This window comes from Pseudozyma hubeiensis, assembly GCF_000403515.1.
Source record: "Pseudozyma hubeiensis SY62 DNA, scaffold: PHS47, whole genome shotgun sequence".
In the NCBI taxonomy this organism is placed as follows: Eukaryota; Fungi; Basidiomycota; class Ustilaginomycetes; order Ustilaginales; family Ustilaginaceae; genus Pseudozyma; species Pseudozyma hubeiensis.
The window spans coordinates 418622-431383 of record NW_012133829.1 but is presented as its reverse complement, the minus strand read 5'-3'; the positions used below and the strand labels follow the sequence as shown (position 1 = coordinate 431383).

General features: G+C 55.6%; 5 protein-coding genes and 1 non-coding gene across 6 annotated transcripts; 3 read left to right on the top strand and 3 right to left on the bottom strand.

Annotated features, from left to right (window-relative positions):
• Positions 1 to 66: 66 nt before the first annotated feature.
• PHSY_005158 (hypothetical protein) lies at positions 67 to 951 on the bottom strand (the record flags this gene model as incomplete). Its single annotated transcript, XM_012335769.1, has 1 exon — positions 67 to 951. The coding sequence occupies one exon, from the start codon at positions 949 to 951 to the stop codon at positions 67 to 69; it is 885 nt and encodes a 294-aa protein (XP_012191159.1).
• Positions 952 to 1431: 480 nt separating this feature from the next.
• PHSY_005157 (protein TOXD) lies at positions 1432 to 3092 on the bottom strand (the record flags this gene model as incomplete). Its single annotated transcript, XM_012335768.1, has 2 exons — positions 1432 to 2866; positions 3004 to 3092. The coding sequence occupies 2 exons, from the start codon at positions 3090 to 3092 to the stop codon at positions 1432 to 1434; spliced, it is 1524 nt and encodes a 507-aa protein (XP_012191158.1).
• A 261-nt stretch (positions 3093 to 3353) lies between these two features.
• Positions 3354 to 5568, top strand: PHSY_005156 (hypothetical protein; the record flags this gene model as incomplete). The annotated part of the gene is made up of 3 exons (XM_012335767.1): positions 3354 to 3594; positions 3902 to 4153; positions 4220 to 5568. 3 exons carry the CDS (start codon positions 3354 to 3356, stop codon positions 5566 to 5568), a joined length of 1842 nt encoding a protein of 613 aa, XP_012191157.1.
• A 224-nt stretch (positions 5569 to 5792) lies between these two features.
• Positions 5793 to 6587, bottom strand: PHSY_005155 (hypothetical protein; the record flags this gene model as incomplete). Its single annotated transcript, XM_012335766.1, has 1 exon — positions 5793 to 6587. One exon carries the CDS (start codon positions 6585 to 6587, stop codon positions 5793 to 5795), a length of 795 nt encoding a protein of 264 aa, XP_012191156.1.
• A 510-nt stretch (positions 6588 to 7097) lies between these two features.
• On the top strand, positions 7098 to 11474 carry PHSY_005154 (hypothetical protein; the record flags this gene model as incomplete). The annotated part of the gene is made up of 1 exon (XM_012335765.1): positions 7098 to 11474. One exon carries the CDS (start codon positions 7098 to 7100, stop codon positions 11472 to 11474), a length of 4377 nt encoding a protein of 1458 aa, XP_012191155.1.
• Positions 11475 to 11767: 293 nt separating this feature from the next.
• On the top strand, positions 11768 to 11870 carry PHSY_007637. The gene has a single exon. It is a non-coding gene; the product is annotated as a tRNA-Gly (tRNA).
• The last annotated feature ends 892 nt before the right edge of the window (positions 11871 to 12762 follow it).

The following is a 12762-nucleotide window of genomic DNA, read 5'->3' as shown; positions in this document are numbered from 1 at the left end:
TGTCACTTGAAGGTCTCGAGAGTAAGGGTCTGTGACCGTCTGGTCTCGACCCCGTTTCAAATTCTATTACTGGAAAGCGAATTGTTCGGCTTCCTCGTGTTGCAGCTCCTCCTCCTCCTGCTGCAACCTGACCAACTCACAACCCTGGCTCGCGACCAGCCACTCTAAGCTCAACTCATCCAGAAATCCTCTCATCATCCCCTGCCTTCTGTCCGCCTCCTCCCTCGCCCTCTGCGTGTACAACCTGTCGCCTCTGATCTTCAGCAGCTTTTCGTAAAAGTGAGCCACGGCGCTCCCGTTGTACCCCTCGGACTGTTCTGCCGGTGGGACTGGGTCGTTTTGCGGGTTGTTCGGGGGAATGTACAGCGGACGATTGATCTTGGCGCTGTAAGCAGCGCATCGGAGGATGCCGATGGAACCGATGCTGTCCAACCGATCGGCATCGGAGACGCAGTGAAACTCGACGCACGAGGACAGCCATTCGTTCAGCTCGATATCAATCGCGGATAGGTGCGAAGCGGACTGCGCTCGACGACGTTCATCTTTGCTCCAAGATACGTTGCCTACGATCTTCTCCACCAGCTGTCTTTGAGAAGCAGTGACGATGTCCGGCGGTGAGAGGGTGCTCCAGAACGGTGCGAGGACGGCGTTGGGTGTGGAGGAGGAGGAGTTGTATTTCGAGTCGGTGAGGTCGTGGAAGAGCGCACCGAGCTCAACGACGAGCAGGTCGAGAGGCGGAGAGTCGAGGATGTCGGGTGATTGGGTGAGTGAGAGCGCTAGGAGCCTTACGCGATTGATGTGGTGGTAGTCGTGCGAAGGATCGTGGGATGCGAAGGCGGTTTTCACGAAGGTTTCGGCGCTAGTGATTATGGCGGTCCGTTGGGCGGTTGTCAGACGAGGTGGGGCTGGGGATAGGAATGTGCTGGCGAGGTCTGAGGGTAGGGTGTCCATGATGCGGGTGGTGTAGTGGATAGAATGATGGATGGCAGGACGAGGGGAAAGCAGGAGGAGGAGGGACAAGAAGAATTACGCACACGCATGTCAAGAACAACACTCAGTCCGTGCGTTTTTAAGCTCGTCTGAATTTTAACGCTCACGTCAAAATGTACAGCATCCACAATTGATGGATATCATTCGCTGTTCACGTTCAACACCGCCAGACATTCATGATGCAATCACAAGTGTAGCATTGCGTGGAAGCAGTTCAGACGACACCGTTCCAGCCGAGCTCTGTACGCACACCCAAGTGTGTCACATCAGCAGCGGGCGTGTCCTGAACGCGAACCACGAGCTTTCTGGCTCGAGGCGCTTTGCCTTCTCTGAGCAATTCCAGTCCGGAGCTGTTTCGTTGCAGGCAAGAGGTTTCGAGAGAGCAAGATAGTCAGCAACATCTTCTACATCTTCTGAGGACTTTTGCTGAAGTGTCAAGGCTCATGATACATACCGAATTCCGGCCAACCCATCAGGCAGCACCTCTGGTCTGCATGGCTTCAGCCTCTTCTGTTCCAACAAGCCGGTCACGTAAGTCAGTACTTCGCGAGCAAACTTGCCGTCCGCATGGTAGAAAGTGGTCGAAAAGGAGATCTTGTGCACTTTGACGTCCCCAGCATCGGCTTTAGGGTTTCCGGCGAGGCAGATGAGTTCCTTTGCAGCTCCGCCTGGGTTTGCGTGGAGAGCATTCAGGCACAGATCTGACGTCTTGGACGAGACGCAGTCCATGGCGTATCTCATCTGACCTCCTCGTTCGGCGAGAAGGGACGAGATGGAGGCGAGGATTGGTTCGTTCCCCTGATGACGATCGATGCAAGCGGTAACGCCGATCGACGTGAGGTATTCAAAGTTAGACGGCGAAGCGACAGCGGCGACGCGGAGACCGGAGATGGATGCGAGTTGAGCTGCGTAGATTCCGGTGACTGCACCTCCGCCGTAGATGAGGATCCAGTCGCTTGGATCGTCCTTGGCGTCCGCAATGCTGACTTTGTCAAGAGTCTGCGTCAATCCCTGCACTTCCGTCAACGGGGCGAAGGGCAACTTGAAGAAGGCAAACAGCGCTACCGCTGCTGTGATCAACCCCGTTCCCAACGTAGCCGCATCCGCATCCTCCATCTCGGTCGGGATCTTGGCCAGGGTCCCCTTCTTGTGCACCGAGAACCTCTGGTATCCACCCGCCCTCATCTCTCGCGAATCAGCGCACGTCCATACTCTATCGCCGACCTTCCATGCCTCCGCGTTGTCAGCAGGAGGCTGTACGATGGTTGCTGCAATGTCGCGACCCAGAATCCAGGGGAATGCAGGGATGCCAAAGTTGAACGAGACCGACTTCCAGTCTACAGGGTTCAAGCCGACAGCATCGTTGCGAACGAGAATTTCGTCTGGATGCAAGGCTGAGGGGACTGGCTGGTGCGGAGTGAGCTCGAAAGACAGAGACCAGCCTTGTGAGCAGGAACGAACGAGCAGAGCGTCTGTAAGCTCAGCGATCCCGTTTGAATGTGACGCCAGGGCTGATTGAGAGAGTGGCAAGAGCGAGGATGGCGTTGCGGGACTTGATGCAGAAGATGAAGTTGAAGAGGACGACGGTCGACGTGATGCATCGATCTCATCTTCGTATGCCTCAGTGTTGGTCCAACCAGCGCCGAGGACTACGTCGTGCGTGGATGGTGCTAGCAGACGCAACGCTGCCTCCCGCTCCTCCCGTGTGTAGACCGGGTACAGCGAGCTGAGGGATGCCGAGAGGTCATCTTGAACGTCGTCCTTTTGAGCACGCCTGGTCGAAAGCACTTGCTCGCGAGCGCCCTGCGGGACGATTTCGGCATCGATGATCTCTAGTTCCGCCATGTTGACGTTGGTGACGATGATTGCGTCGATGCTGAAGGGCCGGAGTGCGAGGAAGAGAAGATGGTAGCTATGAGCTCTTGCGTGTGTGTTGAAAAGACAAGCGGAAGCGTCTTCGATCTAGAAAGAAGCTTTTGCGCCCCTGAAATTGGCTTTTCGAAGCTCACTCACGACACAATCTTCCGCAAAGCATGGAGACGACAAAGGGACAAGATGCTCAAGCTGCGGAGAAGAAGAGTCGCACACAGGATAGCCCACATGTCGGCATGACGTCCTTCTGAGCACTAGCACCAAAATTCAAGTGACTCCGGCGACCTTGCGATTTCTGTTCACAGGTGCTCCAAGAGCTTGTGCGCCCGGAGATCGTCTTTTACCGCGAGCAGTGCCCGGATGATTTCTTATCGAGGCGAAGCACGCACACGATCACAAGGCAGCACAAGCCGAGTCGATGAAGCCTTCTGGAGGGCGAGGCAAGGTCAAGCGGGGGATCCAGGCCGAACGTTGTGTGCGGTCGTGCGGTGATGCAGGCGGTGTCTTTGCCAGAGATCTCGAGTGCAAGTCAGATGCGAAATGGCGAAATTCGAGCGAAGAATGAAATGACGGATGGCGAGCGAGCACGTCAACGTTCCGAAAACACGTTCGGCTGTCACAAAGCGCCAAAAATTGAAATACGCGCTAGTGGTTCGAATACGAATTCTGTAGGGCCAATACAAAATGCCTATCAGGACATCACAGACCCTGCGTCTTGCCCCCGCTATCCTGGTAACGAAGGCGATGGATGTCACCACTCGCTAAGGCTCCTGATGTGGCCAGCGGAGATGCGATCTCGAATGGCGCAAAGTGACCGTTGGGCCATCCGGTAGAAGGCGTGATCTCTGATCAGCATCACCAATTCCTCTGCTCGCCTTTGTCTTCAAGAGCAGTCGGTTGTAACTCGAGCCGATTGGCACACCATCGGTACCCGTCTTGAGTCTTGACTGCTCTCTGCTTCTCGAAGCTGAATCTTCTGCGCTTCCAAGCCGCTTGGGACCTTTTCAGGTTATTTGCACGAGCTTTGGCTCTTCCGTAGGGCGGCGACGAAGCGAGGAGAGAAGCTTCGACGAGGCTCTCACTATTGTGCTTTGCGTGCCTTGTCCGTGCGAGCCAGCCTTGACTCGACAGAGGCTGTGGCCATCGTCGTTCCTTTGGGGATCAGGGACATGGAGCGGACTTGCCCCGCCTGCGACCCTAGTCTTCGATCAGAGTACAGAAGGTCGCACGCTTTCCCTTGAGATACCTGAGAAGTTAAGCTTCGTGCGTATATACACGAGCCTGGAGCAAGGTCAATCTTCTTTCATCAGAACCACTCCCCTTCCTCTCCTTTCCCTCTTTGGACCGTGATCCATAGCTAGACAAGCTACACGCAGAATGGCTCCTACCGCTACGACCGCTGCCGGCGACAATGTCGCACCCACCGCTAGCAAGGGCTCATCGCGCATCCAGCCTGACCCTGAAGTGGTCCAATACCCCAAGTTCGACAAAGACCCCGTCACTCCGGAAGAGGTCTTTGCTCGTGCCGAACAGGTCTCGCAATTGCTGCACGAAGACGAAGCCATCCGTGACCGTGGTAACGTTGTCCCCTACCGACAGGTTCAGCTGCTGAAAGATGCCGGTCTCGTCACCATCCTCGGTCCCAAGTCTGCCGGAGGCGCAGGCTTGACCTGGAAGGAGGCCTACCAGGTGATCCGCATCATTGCTCGTGGCGACGGCTCGCTCGGACAATTGATCGGTTACCACTACCTCTGGTCTTGGACCGCTGCCCTCGTCGGAACCGATGAGCAGAGGACTAAGTACGAGGAATGGATCACCAAGAACAAGTACTTTGTCGGTGGAGCTGTCAACCCTCGAGATGCCGATCTCAAGGCACGAGAGGATGAAAACGATCCCTCCAAGCTCATCTACAATGGCAAGAAGACTTTCTCGACCGGAAGCAAGATCAGCGACGTCACCATTCTCGAAGGCTCTCTTCCTGATGGATCGCACGTTTTCGCTCCTGTGCTGAGCCGTCAGCCGGGCATCGTGTACGGCGACGAATGGGTCGACACGCTCGGTATGCGTGGTACCCAATCTGGCGGCATCTCGATCACGAACGTCGTCGTTCCCTGGTCCGAAGCCCTCGGATACGTCAACAAGCAGTTCCAACCATTGGGAGCGTACAACACGCTCAACTTGCCCCAGATCCAGCTTGTCTTTACCTCGTTCTACCTCGGTATCGCCGAAGGAGCACTGGCTCGCGCTGCTGCCTACACCAAAGCCACCACTCGTGGATGGCCTTACCAGCCTACGCCTGTCGCCCGCGGCACCGACGAGTCCTACATCCAGATCGGCTACGGAGACCTCCAGGCCAAGCTCTGGGCCACTGCTTCCTTCATCGACACCATCATCGACGAGGCATCGGCCATCCTGCACACCAATCCTCGCCAGAGCATCACGGAAGAGCAGCGTGCCAAGTTCGCAGTTCGCGTGGCTGCTGCCAAGATCAACGCCGCCGATGTGGGTCTGGCCATCACCAGTCAGATTTACGAGTTGACCGGTGCTCGTGCCGTGGCCGGGAAGTACGGCTTCGACGTGGCATTCAGGGATCTCAGGACGCACACTCTGCACGACCCCATTGCTCACAAGAGGGCCGAGGTCGGCAGATTCGCCCTTCACGGTCCTGGAAAGGACGGATGGCCCACCCCTACTTGGTACACCTGAACGATTGGCCATAGCAATTGCTTGAACCTTGTGCCTATCGAACCAAAATACTCTCAATCTGAAAATTTGCGTCTGCCTTGATCGTTTGTGAAATGCATGGGAAGTCTGAACATGTAGCTGAGATGACTGATAGTTGTACAATGATGTTGGTGATAGGACGAATGAGAATCCAGTGTCGTGCAAGAAAGGGTATATGGTACGACGCCGCCACTGTGATGATTGCTCTAGACCGCCTGATATTTGGCCTTCTTGGCTGGTGAGCCAGTCTTGTCTGACTTGTCCGCCTTGGTAGTCTTTGATGTCTTCTTGTCGTTGGACTTGGTATTTGTCGACTCGGTGCCTTCTTCTGCTGCCTTCTTAGCCTTCCTCTTCAATGCTTGCTCCTTCTTCTTCTGGCGGAACTCGGCGGCTTTCTGCTTCTTGGCAAGGGCTTTCTTGCTTGGGGGAGCATCTGCTAGCTTCTTGCGTTCGAGTTCGTCCTGCTCTGCTTTCCATTCGTCCATCTGCTCGACAGCGTCTCTTGCATCGAGGGCCTTGCGCTGCGCGTCTGATAGCTGATGCTCGACATACTTTTGGAAGCGTTCCATGCGTCGCTTGTGCGCCTTGGCTTCGAGATGAGCGGTGACAAGATTGGCTGTTTTGAGCACGGCAGCCTCGCAGACGATGCAACGGGATGCAAACACGCCATGCTTCTTTTCACCCTCTGTTGGGACGTAGATGGGATCCTGGATGGCATCTGCTATCGAGACTTGAGCCTCAGCATCGTCCTGCTCTGGTTCCTGATCCTTGGAGCGCTTACGCTTGGCATCACTGACATTCTCGTCCTGCTCCTGCTCCTGCTCCTGCTCCTCATCCTCGCTGTCGTCATCGTCATCGTCGCCGTCAGAGTCTTCGCCTTCTGAGCTGGAAGATTCGTCGACTAGCCTGTCGATGCCAACGGCGGTGTCATCCCCTGTCGCATCCTTGAGGTCTTCGACGTCGGCCTTCTTGCTCGTGGCTTTGGCCACGCGTTTGAACATGGTTGCAAATGGGCCTTGGAGGTGTGGTGGCAGGCAGGGAGGACCCTTGAGAAGAAATGGCGAAAAAGTTGAGATTCGTAAAGCTGAATGAAGCTGCAGCTCGAAAATTTCAAGCGAGTTGGAGTCGCATGCCCACCATCTTGAATCGGTCCGCTGCGGAACGTGAATCGGGAACCAGATAAAGCGTTCCGCCCATTTTGATCTCGGCTGTGTTTTTTGACAGGCTTGTGGAAATGCACGGCCTGCTCCGCCTGCATATCACGCTTCAAACGCTGAGCACGGACATCCTCGCACAAGCACAGCCATCTCGTTGTTGCTTCTCCTTGTCTCCTCCCCACCATCACCACCTCTTCGGTCGCGAAACCCTGCGGGAACAGGCAATGCGAGAGCGGTTGCTGCTCTGCTCGAAGCCCAATCGCGTCATTCAGCTCCGCAGGCTCGAGCGTTGACTTGTCCCGCGTCTGCTCAATCCTCCCAAGCATGCTCGCAACCTCTACATAGCGCGATACAATGTCGGCGCACGATCACCATGCTGCATCTGACAGAGCAAGAAATCTCTCTGTGCGGTCATGGCTCCGGTCTTTGCTTCGCAGACCATCCGATGACCATGCTGACCTCAACGCAGCTGGTCCTTCGCAGATTCCCTTATCGCAGGAGGGTACCAATATGATCTCGTTTCATCATACCTTTGAGGAGACCGAGCGTCCTAGCTTTGCTCCTCCACCAAGATCTTTCAGTGGAGGCTCTAGCAATGGTCCGTTGTCATACGAAGCAGCTGCACGCAGGACGCTGGCTCAGCCCATCGCCACGCCGAAAGTCGGTGCAACACATCGTCCGCCAAGTCTATCGTCGCAAAACGTCCTCAACACACCTCCAAGTCCGAGCGCATCACCTCCAAAAAGCCCCGGCATTGCACGTACCCTGTCGAGCAGTGTCGCGGGTCTCACCGATCGACTCTACCATCAGCGACGTGCCAGCGAAACGTATCGCAAGATGAGATCAGGCAGCATATCAGCAGAAGGCGAGCCCCAGCAAAACACGCTCTCTCGAAGCTTGTCAAGGCGTTCAGATGCCAACGCACCGCTTGTGGTATCTCCATCTGCCATCTCAGTGACAGCACCGAACTCTTCGGCTCCATCTCCTCCAATTCCGGCAGAGCGCCAACCGCATCCAGCCAGCGATGACAACAGTCCAGTTCCTTCACCTTCCAACGGAATGCGGGCCAGCTTTCAGGCCGCAGCCAGAGCTGAAAGTGGAGACATCAATCCTGCACAAGCTAGCACGATGAGTTCTACGGCCTCTATGAGCTCTGCCGCCACAACTGTATCGGCCTCTGATGCCATCAATGAACTTTTACTGCCCGAAGGAGAACAAATGCTCAAGGTCACCCACAAAAAAGTCAAACCACGTACCTTCAAGCTCGATCCGGACCGTGGACAGATCCTCTGGGAGTCAAAGAAGAATAATCGCGTCAACCTCGAATCCATCCGTGAAGTCCGTTTCGGACCCTCTGCTGCATCCTACCGCACCTCACTCAACATCTCTTCCGCACACGAACCGCGCTGGCTCACCATCATCTACCAGAACGCCGGCATCTACAAAGCATTGCATTTAATCGCTCTGTCCGATCAATCATTGTCAAGATGGCGAGCGAGCCTGCTCCATTTGCAATCCCTACGGAGAGAACTTCTCGGCTCCGTGGGCGCGTCCTCGAGCATCGAGCATCGTCGTCACCTATGGATGCGCCATCACTGGAAGGATGCGGACCAGTCCAACGACGAAAAGCTCTCCATCGAGGAAGTCATGTTGCTATGCCGTCGACTTGGCATTGAATCCAACAAGGCACACCTTCGGCGCTGCTTCAACCTCGCAGACTGGCGCAATCGTGGCTTCCTCGATTTTCAAGACTTTCAGCATTTTGTTTCGCTCCTCAAGCAGAGATCAGATGTTCAGACCATCTTTGCTGCCTGGGCCGACCAGCCCTTGGAGCAGCCTAGACGAAGATCGGATGCATCTCGTCAGGGCCAAGGCCCTCCACAGCAAGCACTTGGTCCTGAGGACACTTCGAGCGCGTCTGTGGCATCGAGCGAACCACACGAGCCTGCTCCTGCAGTCAGTCAGACTAGTCTGACTGTAGGATCAGAGTCTTGCCGTACGCGAGCCATCTCGACCGAGAGCTTCCGACGGTTCGTTCGCAATGAGCAGGGCAATCGCAGCTTTTCCGACAGTCAGATCGACGACCTGTTCCGCCGGCACTGCAACAGTCGTCTGTCCACCTCACATCTGGCCGACGCGCCTACTGAAAGGGCTCAGATGGACTACGATGGCTTTCTCGACTTTCTCTCGTCTTCCGACAATCCGCCATTGCTGGATCAGCTCCCGCTCTTCTCTACCATGGTCTCTGATCCCGTAGACATTCCGGTGCTTGCCAAGCCTTCTGCTCCCGGTTCGAGAGATGTGACTCAACCTGGTGACGATCAGCGTCTGCAGCAACGTACACCTTCGCGTGCATTTGCTGATACCACCGACGAACTTATCGCAGCAGGTGCAAACCACTCTGTGGCCAACACCAGAAAGGTGGCCGCCCACCTGCGGAAGTCGACCGTGCAACACGATATGACCCGACCTCTCAGCGAGTACTACATCAGCTCCAGCCACAATACCTATCTCGTCGGAGGCCAGTGGAAGGGGGATAGCACTGTCGAGGGCTACATCCGTGCGCTTTTGCAAGGTGCGCGAAGTGTCGAGCTCGACTGCTGGGACGGTCCGAACAACGTTCCGCAGATCACGCATGGCCGCACCCTCACCAGTCGTGTGCCTTTCCAAGATGTCATTAGCGCCATTGCTCGATACGCCTTTATCACCTCGCCCTATCCCCTCATCCTCAGTCTCGAGGTGCATGCCGATCCGCCACAGCAGGATGTCATGGCGCGCATCCTCAAAGATACTCTCGGCGAGATGCTCTTGGGTCAGCCACTGGATCCTCAAAGGAAACCAGACGCCGCGGACGAACTTCCCTCGCCAGAGATGCTCAAGTTCAAGGTACTAGTCAAGGCAAAAAATGTGGCAGCTGCCGACGGTCTGCGAGCTCCTCCTCTGCAACAGCCGGCCGAAGCGTTGAATTCGGCAACCAAGCTCACGAACGGCACCAGTGTGATTCCTACCATGGTGCTCGAGCCTCCCACATCTGCCACAGACACTACCAGCACAACCGATTCGGAGGTCGAATCACGCCTTGCAAGCGCCAAACACCTCGTTCGTCGCGTCACTAGGCGCAACGCAAAAGCCGCCGACTCCTCGGGATATCGTTCTAGCGACGCATCTGATAATGGCATCGATAGGGACAGCTCAAAGCGGGCAAAGCAGGATGCTGTCGATCGAGGCGGCAAGCATGCCAAGAAGATGATGTCGACGGCACTCGCGTCGCTGCTCATTTACACCGTCGGCGTCAAGTGTCGCGGGTTCAACAAGAAAGAGACGTATGCGACCCAACACATGGTCTCGTTGTCGGAGAAGACCGCCCACAAACTGATTCGCGACCCCATCTCGAACGAAGCGCTGATCAAGCACAATCGCTCTCACCTCACCCGCATCTATCCTTCGATGTTGAGCTTTGCCAGATTGCACGCTAGCCGAAACTTCATCCCCCTCGAAATGTGGGCGACCGGGTGCCAGCTTGTAGCGCTCAACTGGCAAACAACAGATTTGGGCTTCGAACTCAACCAAGCGATGTTTAGCCGCAACGGTCGATGCGGGTATGTTCTCAAACCAGCAGCGCTGCGCACCAAAGAACAGGGTAAGATCATGCAGAGCAAAGCTGTGCGCTTCCGTCTCGATCTCAGCATCGTCTCAGCTCAGCAATTGCCAAAGAAGACCAAGGCCGTTGCTGGCAAAGATAAGGACAAGGCGCAGGCGGGTCAGGACATCCGCGAGCCCATCGATCCCTTTGTCGTGGTTTCGTTGCTGGCTCCTGGCTGTTGGGGCAAGCAGCCTAAAGGTCTGTTGGAGAAAGCCTCGTCGCACGGAGAAGCAATGGAGAGTGTCCTACCTCAGGCGTCCAAGAACAGCGGTAAGACGTCTGCCAGTGCCACTACAGATCAGCAGACCACTGCGCCCGAGGAATGTGCCGACGACGACTCCGACGCCACAAGATCGCCTGAAGTGGCAGAACGCGAACAGCAAGCAGATGCTGCAGAGACTGCTCCTCCGACCCAAAGAGAACGAGTCGGCTCAGCATCGATCCGCAAATTGGATGCAAAGGAGAGGGTCTTGGCACCGAGCCATCTACTGAGGACCCCCACCGTGAAGGGGAATGGTTTCAGTCCTGAATGGCATACGTCGATGAGTGTGCTCATCGATGTGCCCGCGGGCGCTAGCAGCGAGCTTCTGGCGTTAATAGAAGCTTGCAAAGCATCCGAGTCCGGGGACGCATTGGCACATCCAGAGTTGGAGCGACTCAGCCGTGGCCTACTAGACCTCTGCTTTGTTCGCTTCGAGATCTTCGACGACGACTTGGGGGATCACAACGTTGAACATACGGCGATCGGCAAGGCTTCATCCGACACAAGCACCCCGACCACGGCCGAGCCTGGCTCTCAACAATCATTGGGATCGACCAGCGCCACTAGCAAGACGGTCAATGCAGGTGCCGCAAGCAACGACGATGCATCGGACAGCGGCTCGTCATCGGCGTCGTCGGCGTCGTCGATCGACGCCGAAAGCGTTGCAGCCTATTCGGTCTCGGTCGGCGCTTTACAGCAAGGGTACCGGCATCTGCCGCTGTACGACCATCAACTTTCGCAGTTCTTGTTTTCCACGCTGTTCGTCCATTCGAGACTGCGTCTCGTTGGATTAGTGGATGTAAATGCGAATGGCAAGCATTCGTGAGGGTCGCTATGCATTCCTGTTGCAACTTTTCTTGGCCCCCTTTTCGGCAAGGATGTCAATGATTCTAAGTATACCTATCGTTGTCGATAACGTTCTCTCTACCCGAATAGATTGTATTCGAGCATTATTAACGGAATGAGACCGTAAAACACCTCCTTGAGCCCTGAATCGCTGCTGAGATGTCAAGAACCGCCAAGTCATGATCAATGCTCTACGGCCTTGGACGAAGGAAGGCCGAAGAGACCATGGCACAGTTATATATGTACAATGCAAGTCAGCACAATTATGAACGAGCATTGATAGTGTAGGGGTATCATGAGTCGTTGCCACTCATCGTCTGCCATAGACGTGAAAACCGATTTCGACTCGACCGGGGTTCGAGTCCCCGTCAATGCATTTCTTTTTGCAAATTTCCGTTCCCATCATTGATTCCCTCCTGTGAGCATCATGAACAAAGAAGATGGAGAATGGAGTGGCGATGCAAGTCCGGAGTTGGAGCGACGACCCGCCAGAGCCAAATCGATCAGAAGCAGGTTGTGGTCAGGCATTCCGAAGACGGAGCAGCGATGCGCCGAAGCGAACGACGGCCGAAGTTGGGGAGTAGGAGCGGCACCCCTCGGCGTCGGAGCGCGAAATTTGGAGAAATCGACACAACAGCCTCAAAAGGGGGTTACAGGGACGCGTCTCCGAGACCAACACTTGGTCGGCTCGAGGCAAGCAGCCATGAAATCCAACGTGCAAGTCGAGAAATGAAGTTGCAGACACAGTACACCAGTGTCGCTTCGAGAAGGTGAATAGAACGAGGAACGATGTCGAAGCACAAGGCTCGCCTCGCGTACCTTTTCCCGCGGCCAAGCGACGCGACCTTGTTTCCGCCGGAAGGTCATCATCCGACTCGTTCATCACCTCTGGTTGTACATCTACGCACCACGGCTTCTGCCATTGTGCGTAGCATATTGGCAATTGATGACGCAAACATGATCGGCAGGGTCAGATGAGCAAGCGGCGTTGCGGAGATGGAATCGGATAACGTTAGCGGTCAAGTATAGTCCAGGGAAACGTGCTTGGTCGCGAAGAGGCAAGGGAGGAGGGACATGCACGTCGTCGATCGTTTTCCGTAGGTGTTGATCCCATTTCGCACCCCGCTCTTCCACCGTAGAACAGCGTACAGCAAGTTTTTTTTTCTGCTTCCGCGATTCCGTGACGTGTTGTGACTGCTTTGACGCTCTGAGCCTCGAGATCTCTCGGAGCAAAAGTGGGGTTGTCGAAGCACTTTAAGCTGCAGGTG